This window comes from Hypanus sabinus, chromosome 11 (assembly GCF_030144855.1).
Source record: "Hypanus sabinus isolate sHypSab1 chromosome 11, sHypSab1.hap1, whole genome shotgun sequence".
Taxonomy (NCBI): Eukaryota; Metazoa; Chordata; class Chondrichthyes; order Myliobatiformes; family Dasyatidae; genus Hypanus; species Hypanus sabinus.
In genome coordinates, this window is record NC_082716.1 from 19,423,701 (window position 1) to 19,445,698 (window position 21,998).

At 41.2% G+C, this 21,998-nt stretch overlaps 1 protein-coding gene across 1 annotated transcript in view; it reads left to right on the forward strand.

The window, feature by feature from the left end:
• hfm1 (helicase for meiosis 1) overlaps positions 1-21,998 on the forward strand; it is a 125,319-nt gene that overhangs the window by 48,548 nt on the left and 54,773 nt on the right. The window contains exons 17-18 of the mRNA XM_059985228.1: positions 962-1,056; positions 7,734-7,867. Coding sequence (XP_059841211.1) covers positions 962-1,056; positions 7,734-7,867 — 229 coding nt within the window. The remainder of the gene's footprint in view (positions 1-961; positions 1,057-7,733; positions 7,868-21,998) is intronic.

Below are 21,998 nucleotides of genomic sequence, written 5' to 3' on the forward strand. Positions count from 1 at the left end.
TAAAATTGTTGAACCACTATTTGCTCATATTCATACCTGTGAGGTCTAAATTTGTTTTATGTACAGAGCTGCTTATTGTCATAAGAAATGTTTGGTTTATGGATGCATAAGTAGAAACACTCTGGGAGTGAATTCACATATAAAATACAAACTGGATATATGAAAAATTCCTCTGCTACAAAATACCGTCAACATGGTGGAAATTCAGTGGTGCAAGTGTTTACATGACCACTGTAGTAACAGGAAATTGTATGTCTAATACAAATTTGAAACAACAGAACATAAGTTTTGGGTGATACGTACCCTGCTGAGTTTAAACTGTTTTTTTGGATAATAAATAGGGTAGTCCTTTGGTGTGGTCACATGTTCAAAAGTCATGGTCAGCTGTAGTGATCAAAAGAAATAAGGCTCCAGAAATACATGCAAAATTGTTGCCTAACCTGAGTTAGAAGAATGCTAAGGGAGATTTGATCCCTGACTCAAGAAAGTGACTCTGATTATTGCAGGATCAGAAGTATTGGAAGAAGATTTAGTCTGTAAAGGTAATTTCCGGACTTTTAATATTCTGTATATACAAGTGTAAAACATTAGTCACAATCAGAATCAGGTTTATTATCACCAACGTGTGTCATGAAATTTGTTAACAGCAGCAGCAAAACAATGCAATACATGATGTATAGAAAAGAAAAAATAAGTAGATCAATTACACTAAGTATATGTGTATATTAAGTAGGCAGATTAAAAATTGTGCAAAACAGAAATTATATGTGTGTGTGTGTACCTGTATATCTATATGAGGTAGCGTTTATGGGTTAAATTTCCACTTAGGAATTATATGGTAGAGGGGAAGAAAGTGTTCTTGAATCACTGAGTGTGTGAGGTAATTTCCAGACTCTTTAATACTTTGCCTAATCATATATAAAACTTTCAGTTTTTGAATATTGTCTGCAATTTCTTTCAGTTTGATACCAGTGCTACGGTAGTCATAATGACTAGAAATCGAACAAAGGACAAGTACACACTGATGTTAAATGGAGCATATACTATTGAAAGCAGGTACTCTTTTCTATATAAAAACACAGAGAATGTTGGTGGTTCTGGCAGGGTAAGCAGCAGCTGAAGATGAAAAATGGAGTCAAATCCTTAAGTATCCTTCATGCAAGGCATCAACTCTCTCTCTCCAGTGATGCTTCTTGGCTACCCAGATACTTAGAGCATTCTCAGTTTTTACTTTAAAATCAGAATCAGGTTTATTATCACTGGCATGTGTTGTAAAATTTGTTAACTTCGCAGCAGCAGCAGTTCAATGCAACACATAATATAGACGAAAATGAATAAATAAATAAATAAATGAATTACTGTGTATGTATATTGAATAGATTAAAAATCATGCAAAAACAGAAATAATATATATTAAAAAAGTGAGGTAGTGTTCACAGGTTCAATGTCTATTTAGGAATCAGATGGCAGAGGGGAAAAAGCTGTTCTTGAATCGTTGAGTGTGTGTCTTCGGGCTTCTGTACCTCCTACCTGATGGTAACAATGAGAAAAGGGCATGCCCTGGATGCTGGGGGTCCTTAATAATGGATGCTGCCATTCTGAGACATCATTCCTTGAAGATGTGCTGAGTACTTTGTAGGCTAGTACCCAGGATGGAGTTAACTAAATTTACGACACTCTCCAGCCTCTTTCAGTCCTGTGCGGTATCCACCCCCCCCCCCCCCATACCAGACCATGAAATAGCCTGTCAGAACACTCTCCATTGTACATCTATGGAAGTTTTTGAGTGTTTTTGTTGACATACCAAACTCTTCAAACTCCTAATGAAGTATAGTCACTGTCTTGCTGCCTTTATAGCTGCATCGATATGTTGGGACTAGGTTAGGTTCTCAGAGATCTTGACACCCAGGAATTTGAAGCTGCTCGCTCTCGCTACTTCTGATCCTTCTATGAGAATTGGAATGTGTTCCTTTGTCTTGTCCTTCCTGAAGTCCACAATCAGCTCTTTCGTCTTACTGATGTTAGTGCAAGGTTGTTGCTATGACACCACTCTACTAGTTGGTATATCTTGCCTCTGTACACCCTCTCATCTCCATCTGAGATTCTACCAACAATGGTTGTATCATCAGCAAAATTATAGATGGTATTTGAGCTGTAAGCAGCCCCACAGTCATGGGTGTAGAGAGAGTAGAGCAGTGGGCACCTCTTAGGTGCATTAGTGTTGATCAACAGCGAGGAAGAGATATCACCAGTCCACACAGATTGTGGTCTTCTGGTTAGGAAGGATCCAATTGCAGAGGGAAGTACAGAGGCCCATGTTCTGTAACTTACCTATCAGGATTGTGGGATTGATGGTGTTAAATGCTGAGCTATAGTCGATGAACAGCATCCTGACATAGGTGTTTGTATTGTCCAGGTGGTCTAAGGCTGTGTGAAGAGCCATTGAGGTTTTTAACATCTGCTATTTTATACTCCAACTCTAATTTCCTTAGTCGAATTGAATGATACCATAACAGGCTTACAGAAAATTCTTCCTACAAGGAAATATTTCCTTTTTAAAATAATACTCAAAATAACTTTAACACTGAAATGTAATATATTTCATGTATTCCACATTCTTGTCATGCTCAGACTTTGAAAGTGAAGCTTTAACTGTTAGTTTTGGTTTATTTGGCATGCATATGGACAAGAAGTCAATGACGAAAAATGGCTGGCTGTATTCAGAAAGTGTTGAGATAAACATTTAAATCCCCTAGGCATAGAAGGCGATTCACCAAGTACTGAAAAATGGGATTAATACAGATGGGTGCCCGCTGGTTTGTGTGGGTTGAATCTTTGTCATTTATCTATCCAATTTCTCTAGAAAATCATGGTGGAACCAGCCTCTACCACAACTATAGTATGTTCCAGATTCCAATCGTATTTAAAACAGAAGTTTTTCTTATGTCACTGACTTCTCTTCCCTGATAGTTGATATTTGTGATTTCTCATCCTCAACCCATCCACCAAAGGAAATGGTCTTCCACCATCCATTCTGTCTAAACCATTCATCATCTCTTGCAGGTTTCCAAAGAAAACATCTTCTCCAAAGAAAACATTCCCTGCCTATAAAATCTGTTGTTGCAATAGTAGATCCTCAACCCAGCAACCATTCTCATAAATCTTCCCTTGATTCTCTATATGCCTTTATATCCTCCTTATAATGAGGCAACCAGAATTGCATACAATACTCCATTTGAGGCTTGACCCAGTGCTTTATAAAGATTCTGCATGACTTTTCTGCTTTTATAATCTATACCTTAATTGATAAAGCCTATAATTGTGTATATCTTAATTGTTGTCTCAGCCTGTCCTACCACTTTTATTGACTTTTGCACCTATGCCCCTAGAACCCTGTGCTCTAGCACCCTTTTCAAAACAGTATTTCTTATTCTGTATTTGCCTCTCCTTATCTTTCTTACCAGATGGATCACCTCACATTTCTCACATTAACCGTATTTAGTATAAATTTACCCATTCAGTCAGCCATTAATATCATGGCACAATTTATCACTATCCTCTTCATAGTTAACAATATTCCATTTTTTTGTCACCTGCAAATTTAGAAACTACAAATTACAACCAAAATTGAAATCATTAATGTAGAACAAAGAAAACAACATGCTGACACCAATCCTTTGAGAACTCACTATCTTGGGTCTGATAAATAACCTCACTACAATTGTTTTTTTTTGCCAATTACTTAACTAACTTTGTATATATGTTATTAATTATCATGTACTTCTGCTTTGCTGATAAGCCTCTAATGTAATCACTTATCAAAAACTCTCTGAAGAACAATGTACACCACATAAACTACATTAACCTCATTAACTCTATTAGTTACCTCTTCAAAAAATTGGTGAGACTTTATTTGTCCTTAACACAGCTGTGCTGCTTGCCTTAATTAATCCATTGAGGGATGACCATGTGGAAGTGAACTTTCAGTGGAAACTGGCAGCAAAGGTGATGGATCTTGAAAATATATGTTCCATTCTGAATTTCATAAAGATGTATTTATTGTTTTGAGGAAATAACCAGACACTCCTAATGTCTTTTTAGAGATAATAGGAATACATGGAGCTCACATGTACAGTGTATATGTTACAGGCAAAATTACAAACAAATACAAATAGAATTAAAATCTAGTTTGCAAGTATTAAGAATTTATTGTCATTGGTGATGTCCTCTTTAATTTGTAGATGTTCATGATGTAGGTCACATCCCTTAGACTGACTTATTTCACCCATCCAGTATTAATCCAAAGTCATCCAATGCAGCTCTTGAACAATTCCATAATTTTTCTGTAAATTTATATTACATATTGATTACATTGCGGATGGGTTGTTTTTCCTTTTATCAATTCCATTTAAGTTTTGGAACTATATATTCCAAAGTCCCAATGACTGATTTCAGACTCTGAGACCAACAGGTGAACCTACAGAAAGCATCCATCCCAGATGGAGTAACTGCCTGAATACTAAAGACCGTGCCGATCAACTGACTTGAATGTTCATCAATATCTTTAGCCTCTTATTTAGGCAGCTTAAGGTACCCTCCTGCTTCAAGCAGGCATTAATTATACCAGCGCCTAAGAAGAATATGGTAACCTACCTCAATTACTGTCATTCAAAAGCACTTACATCCACTGTGATGAAGTGATGAGATTGGTGATGAAATATATCAACTCCTTCCTGAGAAGGGTCTTGGATCTGCTCCAGTTTGTCTACCATCACAACAGGTCAACAGCAGATGCCATTTCATTGGCTCTTCATTCAACCTTGGAATATCTGGAAACTAAAGATGCATATATCAGGATGCTCTTCATTGACTACAGCTAGGCATTCAACGCTATCATCCCCTCAAAACTAATCAATAAGCTCCAAGACCTTTCCCTCAATACCCCCTTGTGTAACTGGACCTTTGATTTCTTCACTTGCAGACTCCAATCAGTTTGGATTGACAGCATGTCATCCACAATCTCCATCAGCACAGGTGCACCACAAGGCTGTACGTTTAGCCCTCTGCTCTACTCACTTTATATTTATGACTGTGAGGCTAAGGACATTGTCATTGGCTGAATCAAAGATGGTGATGAGTCAGCATATAGGAGGGAGATTGAAAATCTGGCTGAGTGGTGCCACAATAACAACTTCTCACTCAATGTCAGAAAGACCAAGGAGCAAATTATTGACTTCAGGAGGAGGAAACCAAAGAGTCAGTCCTCATCAGGGGATCAGAGGTAGATAGGGTCAGCAACTTTAACTTCCTCTGTAACTTCCTCTGGAGGAACTCAGCAGGTCAGAAGAGTAAACAGTTGATGTTTTGGCCTTCATCAGGACAAAGAACCACACACCTATAGAAGCTTGTCAAAGTTTTAGATAACATGCCAAATATTTGCAAACTTCTAAGAAATTAGAGGTGCTGTTATACTTCCTTCGGTACTTAAATGCTAGACCCAGGACAGATCCTCTGAAACAGTGGTCCCCAACCACCAGGCCGCAAAGCATGTGCTACCGGGCCACGAGAAAACAATATGATTTGGCGATATGAAACGATATGAGTCATCTGCACATTTCTTCATCCCCTGTCACACCCACTGATGAACTTGAATGCAAGCAAGGTCATTACCCATGCGAGGTCATCAGTTGCCTAAACGCAGTGGTACCCTAGCGCCAGGGATCACTGGTTGGCCTCGGGTAACCGGCCGCCACATGCGGCCAGCGAGAAGTGCCATTGCTACCGGCCTGGAGCACAGACAGATGGGTGCCACCTCTAAACATGTTTAGCACACTGAATGTTCGTGGGGAACCCAGTGCTAAAATATTGGCAGACGACCTAATTCGGGCTCAGGGTTTCGTAAGTAGCAGAGCGACTACCTCGTTACGATCTACTGAAAGTCATCCCTTGAGCCAAACTTTTGTCGGCCGATAGATCCTACCTACCTACGGGGGGGGGGTGGGTGCACGCCTCCTTGCACTCCTGCCGCACTCCTCCTCGCTCGTTTGGTCGCTCACTCTGGACTGCAACCTCCACGGCCCCAGCACGGGGACCTCCGGCCCTTATCTTGTCCTCTCACCCCACCCACGACCAGCCGCACCTGGCCAAGGCGTCTAGCAGCAGAAGGTGGGCGGGAGGCTGGAGTATGGGCCCAGAGGCTGTCTAATGAGGCAATGATGCCCTCAAAACTGCTTTGGTACTTTAAGTCCAAGCACCCTGCACTTAAAGACAAGCCCGCTTTGTTTTTTGAGCGGAAAAAACGTGAGCAAGTGGAACAGAAGCAAGTGCTGAGAGCCATGAAAGCTAAATTGCAGAATAGACTGGACATAAGGAAACCCCTTCGAGTATCGCTGTCTCCCATCACCCCTCGAAGGAACCGTCTTGCTGCAGGGAAACAAGCTCAGGGCTCCCACTGATTCAGCGATATTGGTGTGTTGCAATGATTTTATATGTTCATACGAGGAAAATACAATATTAAATTTGTTAGATAAACCCTTTTAGAAACGAAATTGAGTGTATTAGCCACTTATAAGTGACTCATAGTTGTCTTATCACCTATATTCCGGTCATGATTAACACCCCTCCCCCCCCCCATTGGCTGGTCCACAAGAATATTGTCAACATCAAACTAGTCCGCGGTGCAAAAAAGGTTGATGACCCCTGCTCTGAAATAATAACAGAGGAATTTACAAACAAGAGAAAATCTGCAGATGCTGGAAATCTTAACAATACACACAAAACGCTGGAGGAATTCATCAGGCCAGGCAGCGCCTATGGAAAAGAGTAAACAGTCAACATTTTGGCCAAGACCCTTCGTCCTTCATTTTCTAAATTATTGTACTTTAATGCTGTTAATTCTTTAAAAGTGTTTTACTTTATTTTTTGAAACATTGAAATATTTTTCTCTCATTCAATTTTACAAGTTTTTAAATGTGAAATTTAAAAATATTTATTAAGTTATTGATAGTTCTTACAGCCATGAAGTTTAAAAATACTAAAAGCCACTCACAGATTTTTTCAGCCAGCAAGATGCCACCTTTGTGCCAGTGTCTGCTGCTCTATTGTGTTGTCCAAAGCCTTTTTTGCTGTTGAGGTTCCTCCAAAAGACTCCGGGATGTGAAAGACCTAAGTGGCTTGTCTTCCACATTTAGTCAATGTAATTGCTGCCTTCGAAAGCAGTGATTTTCAGTAAGGGTTCCAGGTAACGTCCATCTTAAGACCCCACTGTTATCAGCCTTGTTTTACGCTCACTTCTGTCTTCCAAGTGGCCAGAGTAGAAAAGCAGTGCAATTAATCAACTGGCTGTTCTCATGGTTTTCTACAAGGATGATCAAATACAGTCATCAATCCAGTATATTATTTCTTGCTCTTTCTTTACAGATGTAGCTTGACCATCTTTTACCCAGAAATTTTATTTGTTGTTACTAATAATATTTAAAAAGTCTAAATCTTGAAATATAGTACAGAAGTTTGGCTTGGACACTAACTTGGAAAGCAACACGTTATATTTATTTTTACTGTAATTGAATTAAATTTCAGTTGCTACAATCAACACATGGCTAATCACATATTGGTAGATATTCATAATTTCTATATTGTATTTATTATCCAAAATACTTTTTTTTCTGGAAGCATTAAATGGTAAGTATTTAAGTTGATGGATTTTGAAATTTCCTATCTCTTTCTTTTGGTAGTTTACACAAGCATCTTGTTGAACATTTGAATGCAGAAATAATACTGAATACCATCACTGATGTTAATGTGGCCTTGGAGTGGATACGCTCAACATTTCTTTACATAAGAGCTCTTAAAAATCCAAATCATTATGGTAAGATTTAATATTCCTTAAGTAAAATGCTATAGAATTTTGTGTTTTCAAATTGGATTTGCCTTCTAAATGTGCCCAAGCTGTTGAGTTAATTTCACACAATTTGAAGGCAAATCCATTTTTATGTTGTCAATTATGAATGGCTGATATACACATTTTAGCATAATTTGTAATGGATAGAAAGTGTTTTAGCATTCTGTAAATGCAAAAAACACAGGTTGTAATAAATTAAAGATCTCTCCAATGGATTAATATACTAAAGTCAGTGTACTAAAGGGAGATGATACTAAAGACTTCAGATTGTCTTAAGGTGTGTCCACAAAATATCAGACATCCTGCAACTGGAGGGGCATAGCATGTTGATTACTACACTGATGACTCTGACCATCCTGGTATAAATATAAATTGTTCCACATTTGTTATCCACTTTTTTACTATAGTTCACTATGGTCTTGCATTCAATGAAATAAACATAATTATGGTAAATGGCATGATTTCATGAAGAGATAATGTCAGCAAAAATATTTATCAAAAAGGGTAAGATGAGGGAACAAACACCAGTCCTCCTAGAGGGATCAGAAGTGGAAAGAGTGAGCATTTTCAAGTTCCTGGGCACTAACACCTCTAAGGATCAAAACTGGTCCCGACAATTTGATGCAGCTATAAAGAAAGCAGGACAGTGGCTATATTTCATTAGGAGTTCGAAGAAATTTGTTAAGTCACCTAAAACACTTGCGTATTTCTACAGAAATACCACGGAGAGCATTCTAACTGGTTGCATTACTGTCTGGTATGGGGTTGAGGTGCTATTGCATAGGATTGAAGTAAGCTACAGAGAGCTGTAAAGTTGGCTAGCTCCATCATGGGTACCAGCCTCATTTGTATCCAAGACATTTTCAAGGAACGATGCCTCAAAAAGGTGGCATCCATCATTAAGGACTCCCACCAACCAGGGCATGCCCTCTTCTCATTGTTACCATCAGGAAGGAGGTAATGAAGCCTGATGACACACACTCAATGATTCAGGAACAGCTTCTTCCCCTCTGCTATCTGAGTTTTGAATTGACAGTGAACCCATGAACGTTACCTCACTAATTTTTTCACTTTTGTTTTTGCACTACATATTTAATTTAGCTATTATATAATTTTTCACCTCCTATGGGTGGTGTGAATGTCTATTTTTTGCTTAATCTTGAGTCCTCTACCAGAGGCCCGGGAGCTTGAGGGTTTGGCACAGAATCCTTGCTGTTCCTAGTAGAGCTCTCTTCTGGACCGAGATTTCAGATGTTGTTCCTGGGATTTATTGCAGCCACTTTTCCAGTCCAGGTGTCACAGCTCCAAGTGACAGTTCACCACCAGGATTACTCTGTCTTTAACCTTCCACATTCTTTCAATCTGCTCTTTCAAGCCCTGGTATTTCTTCAGCTTCTCATATTCTTTCTTCTTGATGTTACTGTCATTTGGGATTGCCACATCTATTACTATTGATTTCTTCTGCTCAATGTCCAGTATTACTATGTCTGGTTGGTTTGCCATTACAGGTCGACCTTCTATAATCCGACACCATTGGGGCATGAGGAGTGCTGGATTAGTGAAAATGCCGAATTACAGAAGGGTCACGTTAAGCAATAGCTGACCGCCTCATCATATTTTTAAAATATCATGTAAATCAGTATAAATTAGATAATAATGGAACAGAATATTAAATGAGTAGCAAGTGAAATTTTAATGAAGTAATGTAATGTACAGGCACAGATAAAATAAAGGGTACAGGTAAATGTACAGAATTAACTTATACAGAACAGTTGAGCACTTCCGCTTCTAAAGTGAGACGTTTAATATACCTGCAGGCAAAGTCACATGTTTGCAAGTGTGGGGTTGTCAGGATCATCAACATCTTCATCTTGAAAAATGAGTGAAGCATCAGGAACTGGTGATGAAACTGGCTCAACAGTTTCTTCAAAAACTGTTGATGATCATGGCAACACATCTGGGTGAGCAGAAGCAGAAGTCGGAGAAAGGAGGTCTTCTATACACCACATTTCACGCGACCTCCAGGTGGCCAGGGATTCGACACTGAGCTCTTCCCTCTTCACTCACAGTTACTGAGGGAATCCTTATTAGTTTCTTTTCAACAGCTTAGTAATATGCTTAAATTCAGCAGGTCGCCACATCTGATCTGAGGTCGTAGGCAGAAGAGAACTGACACTGGGCGACACCGGAGGGTAGTTCACGACTGCTGGCAGGTGGGCGAGGAGGCAGACTGACCCAGTGCGCACCAGCTACCCTGTCGCTGGTGGGTGAGACGAACAGGTGCCGGGCGGCCTCGCCTCACTCAAATGACATTAATAAATGCAGGAAAACAAGCAGGGATCGCCTGTCTGTGCCTATAAGAGCACGCCAACGCACGAACAGATCTAACGAAATCAAAGCTGCGCAGCAGATTGGTACGGTGGCCTGGGAAATTTGAAATTACAGTTGCGCGGAAAATTTGAAATCAGTGCCGGATTATCGAAGGAACCGGATTACAAGTACTATAGTTAGATTAGTGAAGGTCGACTGTACCTGCTTATCAGACTGTATTTGGAAGTCCCATAGGTTCTCTGTCATTCTGCACTACCTTCTCGTGTGTTTCCCATTTGGACTTGGGAGTGTCCAATCCATACTCATTGCAGATGTTCCTGTACACAATTTCTGCAACTGGTTCTGCTATTCAGTGTACACTGTCCCTGCCTAAATCTTGCACCCTGCTACAATGTGTTGGATAGTTTCAGTGGATTCCTTGTGCAGTCTGCATCTTGGGTCTTGGCTGGTGTGAAAGACCCTTGCTTCTGTTGCTGTTGTGCTCAGTGCCTGTTCTGTATAGCCTTATGCAGTGCCTGTTCTGTGTAACCTTGAGCAGTGCCTCTGTGCTGTTCCTTAGTCCTGTCATTTCCAGCCATTGGTAGGACTTTCTTGTAACAGCCACCTCTGACAACTGGCAATAGTACATCCCACCAGTGGCTTGTCCTGCCAATGTCTCTGGTCCTCTGGCTCTGCATCACCCACTTCCATTTCCATGTCCTTTGCCAGCTGTCTGAGTAATTCTCCTAGCAGGTTGGCCTCAGGATCTTTCTGACATTTTTTTTGTTTGATCAGTCATCAAGTTGAGTCCAACTCTTTGTAACCTCTTGGACCCCTGCACACCAAACCTTCTTGTTGGAAGCTCCCTGTCTAAGATCCCCCAAGGTCATACGCATTATCTGAGTAATATTATCTATCCATCGTAGCCTCTGTCATCCTCTCCTTCTTTTACCTTCTGTTTTACCCAACATGAGTCTTCTCCAAGGAATCCTGTCTTCTCATGATGTGGCCAAAATATTTGGGCTTTTGTCTCATAATCAAGTAGTCTGGCTGTATTTCTTCAAGTATTGACTTGTTGGATCTTCTTCTTGTCCAACAAACTCTTAACACTTTCCTCCAGCATCCAAGTTCTAAGGTGTTGATTCTTAGCTCTCATAGCCATACATCACAATTGGAAATACCATAGACTTGACTATACAGATCTTTGTAGACAATGTTATGTCTCTGCTCTTTGGTATTTTATCTAAATTTGCCATTGCTGACCTCCCCAGAAATAAACGCCATTTGATTTTGTGGCTGCAGTTACCATCTTAGAAATCTTTGAATCAAGGAAGACAAACTCCATCACTGCTTCCACTTCCTTTCCATTTATTACCATGGAGTTAATAGGGCTGGTCAACATAATCGTGGTTTTCTTAATATTGAGCAACAAGCCAGCTTTTGCACTCTCTTCTTTCACTTTGATTAGAAGCTTCCTCAGATCCTCCTCACTTTCAGCTATTAGAGCATATCTGAGTTTGTTAATATTTCATCCGGCAATTTTGATTCCAACATTAGGGTCCTTCATGAGCAGTCCTCATGAATTGAATTGAATTGACTTTATTTCTTACATCCTTTTCATACATGAGGACTAAAAATCTTTAAGTTATGTCTCCATCTAAATGTGCAATATACAGAAATAATAATTTATAATAAATAGAACAGTCTATGTAACATATGTTACGGATTCAGCAACAATAAATATATAAGTGAGGCAGGGTTTTTATAACAAATAACACGTTTATTAAACACTGAAAAACAAACCCCCAAAAACAAACGAACCACTAACGTAATCGGAAATCAGCTGCTGTGCGGCAGCTTAAACAGTTCTTAAAGGAATAAAGCAAAAACAGTTCTTAAAGCGATGTTGCAAAAACAGTTCTTCAAAGTAGGACTGCAAAAGTTCTTACAGTCCTATTACCTCAGACAAAAATGCTTACAGTCCATTAAAGGAGAGACTTTTTAGACGATTTAAATTCTCTTTCGCGTTGTGTTGTTGCAGCTCCCAGTCGAACTATACTTTTCCCACGGAGAATTTACGAAAATGAAAATGAAACGGCTTAAGGGCACTGACCTTTCCTTGACAAAACTGTACTCAAACCCTTTCTGCTATTCACAGGGGTTATCAGAGGGACAGCCAACAAATTCTTTCCGAATGGGGATCAAACAAGGTCAAACCTGTATCACCATTGAAATCGACTTTCCTTGATCTTTTAGCTCCCGAACTCCGATCTTCACTCTCCACTGATTTTTTAACTGGCAGTATTATAAAAAAACTGCTGGCAATGACCTTTTAAACTTTAGGCATTAAATAAAACTCCATCTTTCAACCAAACTGCATCATAATATTGGACCATGCAGTGGCATGGAGTCAAAATGGCAAATGCAGCCACGAACTGCCCCTCCTCACAAGGAAGGGTCCTCCTTTTATACCCTGTAAAAAAAACCAACACCTGTCACATGACCTCTACTGGTGGGAAAATGACATCACTCCACCATCACAAGACCACTACCTTAAGTCCAGTATAGCTTCAACTGGCTTTCATGTTGTGGTACCATTCCCTGTTGGTAGCAGCTGGAATAGATTGCGGTTGGGGTGGCTTGGGTCCCTAATGATCCTACAGGCCCCTTTTTCACACCTGTCTGTGTAAATGTCCTGAACCATGTGAAGTTCACAACTACAGATACACTGGGCTGACAACACCATTCTCTGCAGAATCCTGTGATTAGGGGAGGTACAATTCCCATACCAGGCAGTGATGCAGCCAGTCAGGATGCACTCAATTGTGCCCCTGTAGAAAGTTCTTAGGATTTGGGGCCCATACCAAACTTCCTCAGCTGTCTGAGGTAGAAACATAGAAAATAGGTGCAGGAGTAGGCCATTTGGCCCTTTGAGCCTGCACCGCCATTCAGTGTGATCATGGCTGATCATCCAACTCAGAACCCTGTACCTGCTTTCTCTCCATACCCCCTGATCCCTTTAGCCACAAGGGCCATATCTAACTTACTCTTAAATATAGCCAATGAACCAGCCTCAACTGTTTCCTGTGGTAGAGAATTCCACAGATTCACCACTCTCTGTGTGAAGAAGTTTTCCCTCATCTCGGTCCTAAAAAGCTTCCCCTTTATCCTTAAACTGTGACCCCTCATTCTGGACTTCCCCAACATTGGAAACAATCTTTCTGCATCTAGCCTGTCCAATCCCTTTAGAATTTTATACATTTCAATAAGATCCCCCCTCAATCTTCTAAATTCCAGTGAATGTGAGCCTAGTTGATCCAGTCTTTCTTCATATGAAAGTCTTGCCATCCCAGGAATCAATCTGGTGAACCTTCTCTGTACTCCCTCTATGGCAAGAATGTCTTTCCTCAGATTTGGGGATCAAAAAACTGCACACAATATTCTAGGTGCGGTCTCACCAAGGCCTTGTACAACTGCAGTAGAACTTCCCTGCTCCTGTACTCAAATCCTTTTGCTATGAATGCCAACATACCATTTGCCTTTTTCACCGCCTGCTGTACCTGCATGCCCACCTTCAATGACTGGTGTACAATGACACCCAGGTCTCGTTGCATCTCCCCTTTTCCTAATCGGCCACTATTCAGATAATAATCTGTTTTCCTGTTCTTGCAACCAAAGTGGATAACCTCACATTTATCCACATTAAATTGCATCTGCCATGAATTTGTCCAATCACCTAACCTATCCAAGTCACCCTGCATCCTCTTAGCATCCTCCTCACAGCTAACAACGCTGCCCAGCTTCGTGTCAACGGCAAACTTGGAGATGCTGCATTTTATTCCCTTGTCTAAATCATTAATATATATTGTAAACAACTTGGGTCCCAGCACTGAGCCTTGCGGTACCCCACTAGTCACTGCCTGCCATTCTGAAAAGGTCCCGTTTACTCCCACTCTTTGCTTCCTGTCAGCCAACCAATTCTCTATCCACATCAATACCATACCCCCAATACCATGTGCTTTAAGTTTGCACACTAATCTCCTGTGTGGGACCTTGTCAAAAGCCTTTTGAAAATCTAAATATACCACATCCACTGCCTCTCCCCTATCCACTCTACTAGTTACATCTTCAAAAAATTCTATAAGATTCGTTAGACATGATTTTCCTTTCTCAAATCCATGCTGACTTTGTCTGATGATTTCACCTCTTTCCAAATGTGCTGTTATCACATCTTTGATAACCGACTCTAGCGTTTTCCCCACCACTGATGTCAGACTAACCGGTCTATAATTCCCCGGTTTCTCTCTCCCTCCTTTTTTAAAAAGTGGGGTTAAATTAGCTACCCTCCAATCCTCAGGAACTAATCCAAAATCTAAGGAGTTTTGAAAAATTATCACTAATGCATCCACCATTTCTTGGGCTACTTCCTTAAGCACTCTGGGATGCAGACCATCTGGCCCTGGGGATTTATCCACCTTTAATCCCTTCAATTTACCTAACACCACTTCCCTACTAACATGTATTTCCCTCAGTTCATCCATCTCACTAGACCCTTGGTCCCTTACTATTTCCGGAGGATTATTTATGTCCTCCTTAGTGAAGACAGAACCAAAGTAGTTATTCAATTGGTCTGCCATGTCTTTGTTCCCGATGATCAATTCACCTGTTTCTGACTGTAAAGGACCTACGTTTGTCTTGACCAATCTTTTTCTTTTCACGTATCTATAAAAGCTTTTACAGTCAGTTTTTACGTTCCCTGCCAGCTTTCTCTCATAATCTTTTTTCCCTTTCCTAATTAAGCCCTTTGTTCTCCTCTGCTGGTCTCTGAATTTCTCCCAGTCCTCAGGTGTGCCGCTTTTTTTTTGTTACTTTATATGTTTCTTCTTTGGACTTGATACTATCCCTAATTTCCCTTGTCAGCCACGGGTGCACTGCCTTCCCTGGTTTATTCTTTTGCCAAACTGGGATGAACAATTGTTGTAGTTCATCCATGCGATCTTTAAATGCTTGCCATTGCATATCCACCGTCAACCCTTTAAGTATAATTTGCCAGTCTATCTTAGCTAATTCATGTCTCATACCTTCAAAGTTACCCTTCTTTAAGTTCAGAACCTTTGTTTCTGAATTAACTATGTCACTCTACATCTTAATGAAGAATTCCACCTTATTACGGTCACTCTTACCCAAGGGGCCTCGCACAAGATTGCTAACTAACCCTTCCTCATTGCTCAATACCCAATCTAGAATGGCCTGCTCTCTAGTTGGTTCCTCGACATGTTGGTTCAGAAAACCATCCCTCATACATTCCAAGAAATCTTCTTCCTCAGCACCCTCACCAATTTGGTTCACCCAATCTATATGTAGATTGAAGTCACCCATTATAACTACTGTTCCTTTATTGCACGCATTTCTAATTTCCTGTTTAATGCCATCCCCAATCTCACTACTGCTGTTAGGTGGCCTGTACACAACTCCCACCAGTGTTTTCTGCCCCTTAGTGTTATGTAGCTCTACCCATATCGATTCCACGTCCTCCAGGCTAATGTCCTTCCTTTCTATTGCATTAATCTCCTCTCTAACCAGCAATGCTACCCACCTCCTTTTCTTTCCTGTCTATCACTCCTGAATATTGAATATCCCTGGATGTTGAGCTCCCATCCTTGGTCACTCTGGAGCCATGTCTCTGTGATTCCAACTATATCATATTCATTAATAACTATCTGCACATTCAATTCATCCACCTTATTACGAATGCTCCTCGCATTGACACACAAAGCCTTCAGGCTTGTTTTTACAACACTTAGCCCTTATACAATTATGTTGAAAAGTGGCTCATTTTGCTTTTTGCCCTGGATTTGCCTGCCTGCCACTTTTACTTTTCACCTTACTACTTTTTGCTTCTACCCTCATTTTACACCCCTCTGTCTCTCTGCCCTTGTTCCCATCCCCCTGCCACATTAGTTTAAAGCCTCCTGAACAGCAGTAGCAAACACTCTCCCTAGGACGTTGGTTCCAGTCCAGCCCAGGTGCAGACCATCCTGTTTATACCAGTCCCACCTCCCCCAGAACTGGTTCCAATGCCCCCGAAATTTGAATCCCTCCCCCTTGCACCAAGCCATGTATTCATCTGAAATATCCTCCTATTTCTACTCTGACTAGCACATGCCACTGGTAGTAATCCAGAGATTATTACCTTTGTGGTCCTACTTTTTAGTTTATCTCCTAACTCCCTAAATTCACCTTGTAGGACCTCATCCTGTTTTTTACCTATATCGTTGGTACCTATGTGCACCATGACCACTGGCTGTTCACCCTCCCATTCAAGAATGTCCTGCAGCCACTCAGAGACATCCTTGACCCTTGCACCAGGGAGGAAACATACCATCCTGGAGTCTCATTTGCGGCCACAGAAACGCCTATCTATTCCCCTTACAATCGAATCCCCTATCACTAAAGCTCTCCCACTCCTTTTACTTCCCTCCTGTGCTGCAGAGCCACTCATGGTGCCATGAACTCGACTGCTGCTGCCTTCCCCTGATGAGACATCTCCCCCAACAGTATCCAAAACAGTATATCTGTTTAGGAGGGAGATGACCTCAGGGGATTCCTGCACTACTTGCCTACTGCTACGCTGTCTAGTGGCCACCCCTTCCCTTTCTGCCAGTGTAGCCTTTACCTGCGGTGTGGCCAACTTACTGAACGTGCTATTCACGACTTTCTCAGCATCATGGATGCTCCAGTATGAATCCAATCGCAGCTCCAGATGCTCAATGCGGTCTGCCAGAAGCTGCAGTTGGACATACCTCCTGCACACATAGTCATCGGGGACACTGGAAGTATCCCTGATTTCCCACATGCTGCAGGATGAACAAACCACAGGACCGATCTCAGCTGCCATGACCTACCCAATACTTGCCTCAACTTTTAAAACTTTCTCCTTTGAAAGGAACTTACCCAGCCTTACCTCATCTTGAAAGAGACATTGCTGTGCCTTTTCATCACACAGCTAGTGTGTGCAGACCATGTAAGGTCTTTGGCGATGTGGATGCTGAGGAACTTAAAGCTGCTTATCCTCTCAACCCCAGATCCATTGATGTCAATAAGGGTTAGTCTGGCTCCATTTCTCCTGTAGTCCACAACCAGCTCCTTTGTTTTTGTGACATTGAGGGAGAGGCTGTTTACTTGACACCACTGTGTCAGAGAGATAACTTCTTCCTTGTAGGCCACCTTGTTATTATTTGAGATTAGGCCAATCAATGTAGTGTTGTCGGCAAATTTAATTAGCAGATTAGAGCTGTGGGTGGCAACACAGTCGTGGATATACAGGGAGTAAAGGAGGGGACTTAGTACACAGCCCTGAGGGACTCCAGTGTTGAGAGTCAGAGGGGTGGAGATGAGGGAGCCCACTCTTACCACCTGCCAGCGATCTGACAAGGAGTCCAGGAACCAGCTGCACAAGGCAGGGTCAAGGCCAAGGACTTTGAGCTTCCTGTCAAGCCTGGAGGGAATTATGGTGGTGAATGCTGAACTGTAGTCCAAGAATAGCATTCTCACATAAGCCTCCTTCTTCTCCAGATGTGTAAGGACGGTATGTAGAGCAGTGGCTATTGTGTCATCTTCGATCGGTTGAGTTGGAGGGTGAATTGTAGGAGGTCCATTTTGGGTGGTAGCATGCTGCAGATGTGTTCAGCATATAAATTAAATAAGTAGGGTGACAGTATGTAGCCTTGTTGTAATCCTTTCCCAATCTTGAACTCGTTTGTTGTTTGGTGTTCAGTTCTAACTGTTGCTTCTTGATCTTCATACAAATTTCTCATAAGGCAGATCAGATATCCAGTTACATTCATACTCATTCCTGACATACTCATGGATATTTTGGCCTTGGTACTTGCTAGTCCCCAAACTCAATTATTCTGGTGGGTACAGTCACTCGACATTGGACTTGGGATGGAATCCTCCATGTATTGTCAGAAGTTTCAGGGTCTTGAAGTCTGCGGCTTCCAGTTTGTTCCTTGGCTAGCACACTACTGCGGCTGGGTATCTGATGACTGGTAGGGTGAATGTGTTGATGGCTCTGATCATATTCTTCCCATTCAGCTGGCCTTTTTAGGGCCTCTTTGGAGGTTCTTGAACATTGCAGCCTTCCTTGTGTCCTCATTGTGGTGGCTTCCATGTTCCTGCAGGATCCCTAGGTATTTGTAGTTGTCCAACTACACTTTTCTAGTCCCAGTGTCTCTCCTGTACACCCTTGTCAGGTGGATTAGTGAGTATATGCCTCTTTCATTTCTAGCATACAGCTTGATGTCATCCATGTTTAAGAAGTGGATGATGATTACTCCACTCTTGAACCCATCCCCATATCCACTCTTTGAGATGAAATGGCTGAGGGGGTTCAATCCTATGCATAACGACAGTGGGGATAGTGCAACACCCTGGTATATTCCACATCTGATGGTCACATGTGGAATGCAAAAGTTTTTCAAATACGTAAAAAATTAAAAGAGAGATGAGAGTGGATATAAGACCACAAGAACATGAGGCCGGAGAAATAATAACAAGGAGCAAGGAGATGGCAGATGAACTAAATGGGTATTTCGCATGAGTCTGCATTGTGGAAGACACTAGCAGTCAGCCAGATATTGTAGAGTGTGAAGGAAGAAAAATGAGTGAAGTTACTATTACAAGGGAGAAGGTGAACTGCACCCTAGGGTTATGATAGTGATGCTTCACTACTAGATGAACTCAACGCCTTCTACGCATGCTTTGAAAGGGAGAACATAACTATGGCTGTGAAGATCGTTGCTGCACCTGATGACCCTGTGATCTCTGTCTCAGAGGCCGATGTTAGACTGTCGTTAAAGAGAATGAACCCTCGTAAGGCAGATGGTCCTGATGGAGTGCCTGGTAAAGCTCTGAAAATGTGTGCCAACCAACTAGTGGGAGTATTCAAGGACATTTTCAACCTCTCACTGCTACGGGCAGAAGTTCCTACTTGCTTCAAAAAAGCAACAATTATACCAGTGCCAAAGAAGGACAATGTGAGCTGCCTTAATGACTATCACCTGGTAGCACTCACTTCAACAGTGATGAAATGCTTTGAGAGGTTGGTTACGACTAGACCGAACTCCTGCCTCAGCAAGGACCTGGACCCATTGCAATTTGCCTATCGCCACAATAGGTCAATGGCAGACGCACTCTCAATGGCTCTCCACATGGCTTTGACCACCTAGACAACACAAACACCTACGTCAGGATGCTGTTCATCGACTATAGCTCAGCATTTAATACCACAATTCCCAGAGTCATGATTGGGAAGTTGCAGAATCTGGGCCTCTGTACCTCCCTCTGCAATGGTCTGTGCAGGTTGGTGATAACATATTCTCCTCGCTGATGATCAACACTGGTGCACCTCAGGGGTGTGTGCTTAGCCTACTGCTCTACTCTCTGTATACACATGACTGTGTGGCAAGCATAGCTCAAATACCATCTACAAATTTGCTGACGATACAACCATTGTTGGTAGAATCTCAGGTGGTGACGAGGGGACGTACAGGTGTGAGACATGCCAGCTAGTGGAGTGGTGCTGCAGCAACAACCTGGTACTCAATGTCAGTAAGATGAAAGAGCTGATTGTGGATTTCAGGAATGTTAAGACGAAGGAACACATACCAATCAGTAGTGGAGAGAGTGAGCAGCTTCAAGTTCCTGGGCGTCAAGAAATCTGAGGATCCAACCTAGTCCCAACATATTGATGTAGCCATAAAGGAGGCAAGACAGCACTATAGTTTATTTGGAGTTTGAAAAGATTTGGCATGTCAACAAACACACTCAAAAACTTCTATAGTTGTAACATGGAGAGCATTCTGACAGGCTGCTTCACTGTCTGGTATGGAGGGGCTACTGCACAGGACTGAAAGAAGCTGCAGATGGTTGTAAATCTAGCCAGCTTCATCTGGGCACTAGCCTACAAAGTACTCAGGACATCTTTAGGGAACAGTGTCTCAGAAAGGCAGCATCCATTATTAAGGACCTCCAGCACCTAGAGCATGCCCTTTTCTCACTGTTACCATCATGTAGGAGGTACAGAAGCCTGAAAGCACACACTCAGCGATTCAGGAACAGCTTCTTCCCCTCTGCCATCCTTTTCAAATCTTTTTTATTATTTTTATTATCCAAAATAACAAGAGTACATCGAAGTAGGTAACACAATGTCTCAAAGGAAAAAAAAAACAATGTTTTAAAGATTGAAAAATATAGTGACACAAAAAAAAGAAAAGAAAAAAACCCTACTAAAGCAAAGAAAAGTGAGAGAAAAAAGAACCCATTCGGTGTTGAACCCTGGAGCCACGTGTCATACAAAAAGCTTCTAAGGATAAACATCAATCTGCCAGCAAAAAAAATTATACCAAAATTTACAATTAGATCGTGGAGGAAATCTATCAATTAACTCAAATGGTAGTAACAAGCAAATGAACCCCATCTTTTCTCAAAATCAAGTATAGGTTCGAAGGTTGGACTTCTAATTTTCTCCAAACTAAGACATAACATCACTTGAGAAAACCATTGTGACAGAGTGGGAGCCGATGTATCCTTCCACATCAACAGAATGGGCCTCCTAACTATCAATGTAACAAACTCAATAACATGTTGGTCAGACAAAGTAATACTGTGGATATTTTGAGGGATTATTCCAAAGAGCACATTTAATTTGTTAAGTTGTAAATTAATTTTAAGTGCTTTAGAAATTGTAGAAAAAACTGACTTCCAAAACTGTTCCAGTATAGAACAAGACCAAAACATGTCAGTGTAGCTGTCTCAGTTTAAAATCTATCACAATAACTATCATCATTAGGAAAGATTTTAGACAATCTCTCCTTCATCAAATAGTAACAATGTTCAATTTGAATTTTAATTTGAATTGATGTTCAATTTTAAATTGAATCAGTGAATGACTTAGCACAAATCGAAGAAGAGTTAACCAGCTTCAGAATCTGCATCTAGTCCTCCACCATAAAAGTCAAATTAAGTTACTTTTCTCAATCTTGTTTAATCTTAAATAAAGGACGCTTATCCTATTTTAGTAATAAATTATAAATTCTTCCAATGGAACCCTTCATCAAAGGGTTCATATTCATAATAGTATCTAACATGTCAGCATCCAATATGTAAGGAAAATTACTTAAATATTTTTGTAAGAAATGTCTAACTTGAAGGTTTTGTAAAAAGTATGAGTATAATAGACAATAGACAGTAGGTGCAGGAGTAGGCCATTCTGCACTTCTAGCCAGCACCACCATTCACTGTGATCATGGCTGATCATACACAATCAGTACCCCTTTCCTGCCCTCTCCCCATATCCCTTGACCCCGCTATCTTTAAGAGCTCTATCTAACTCTCCCTTGAAAGCATCCAGAGACTTGGCCTCCACTGCCTTCTGGGGCAGAGCATTCCACATATGCACCACTCTCTAGGTGAAAAAGTTTTTCCGCATCTCTGTTCTAAATGGCCTACCCCTTATTCTTAAACTGTGGCCTCTAGTTCTGGGCTCACCCATCAGCGGGAATATGCTTCCTGCCTCCAACGTGTCCAATCCCTTAATAATCTTATATGTTTCAATCAGATCCCCTCTCATCCTTCTAAATTCCAGAGTATACAAGCCCAGTTGCTCCAATCTTTCAAGATATGACAGTCCCGCCATTCCAAGAATTAACCTTGTGAACCTACGCTGCACTCCCTCAATAGCAAGAATATCCTTCCTCAAATTTGGAAATCAAAACTGCACACAATA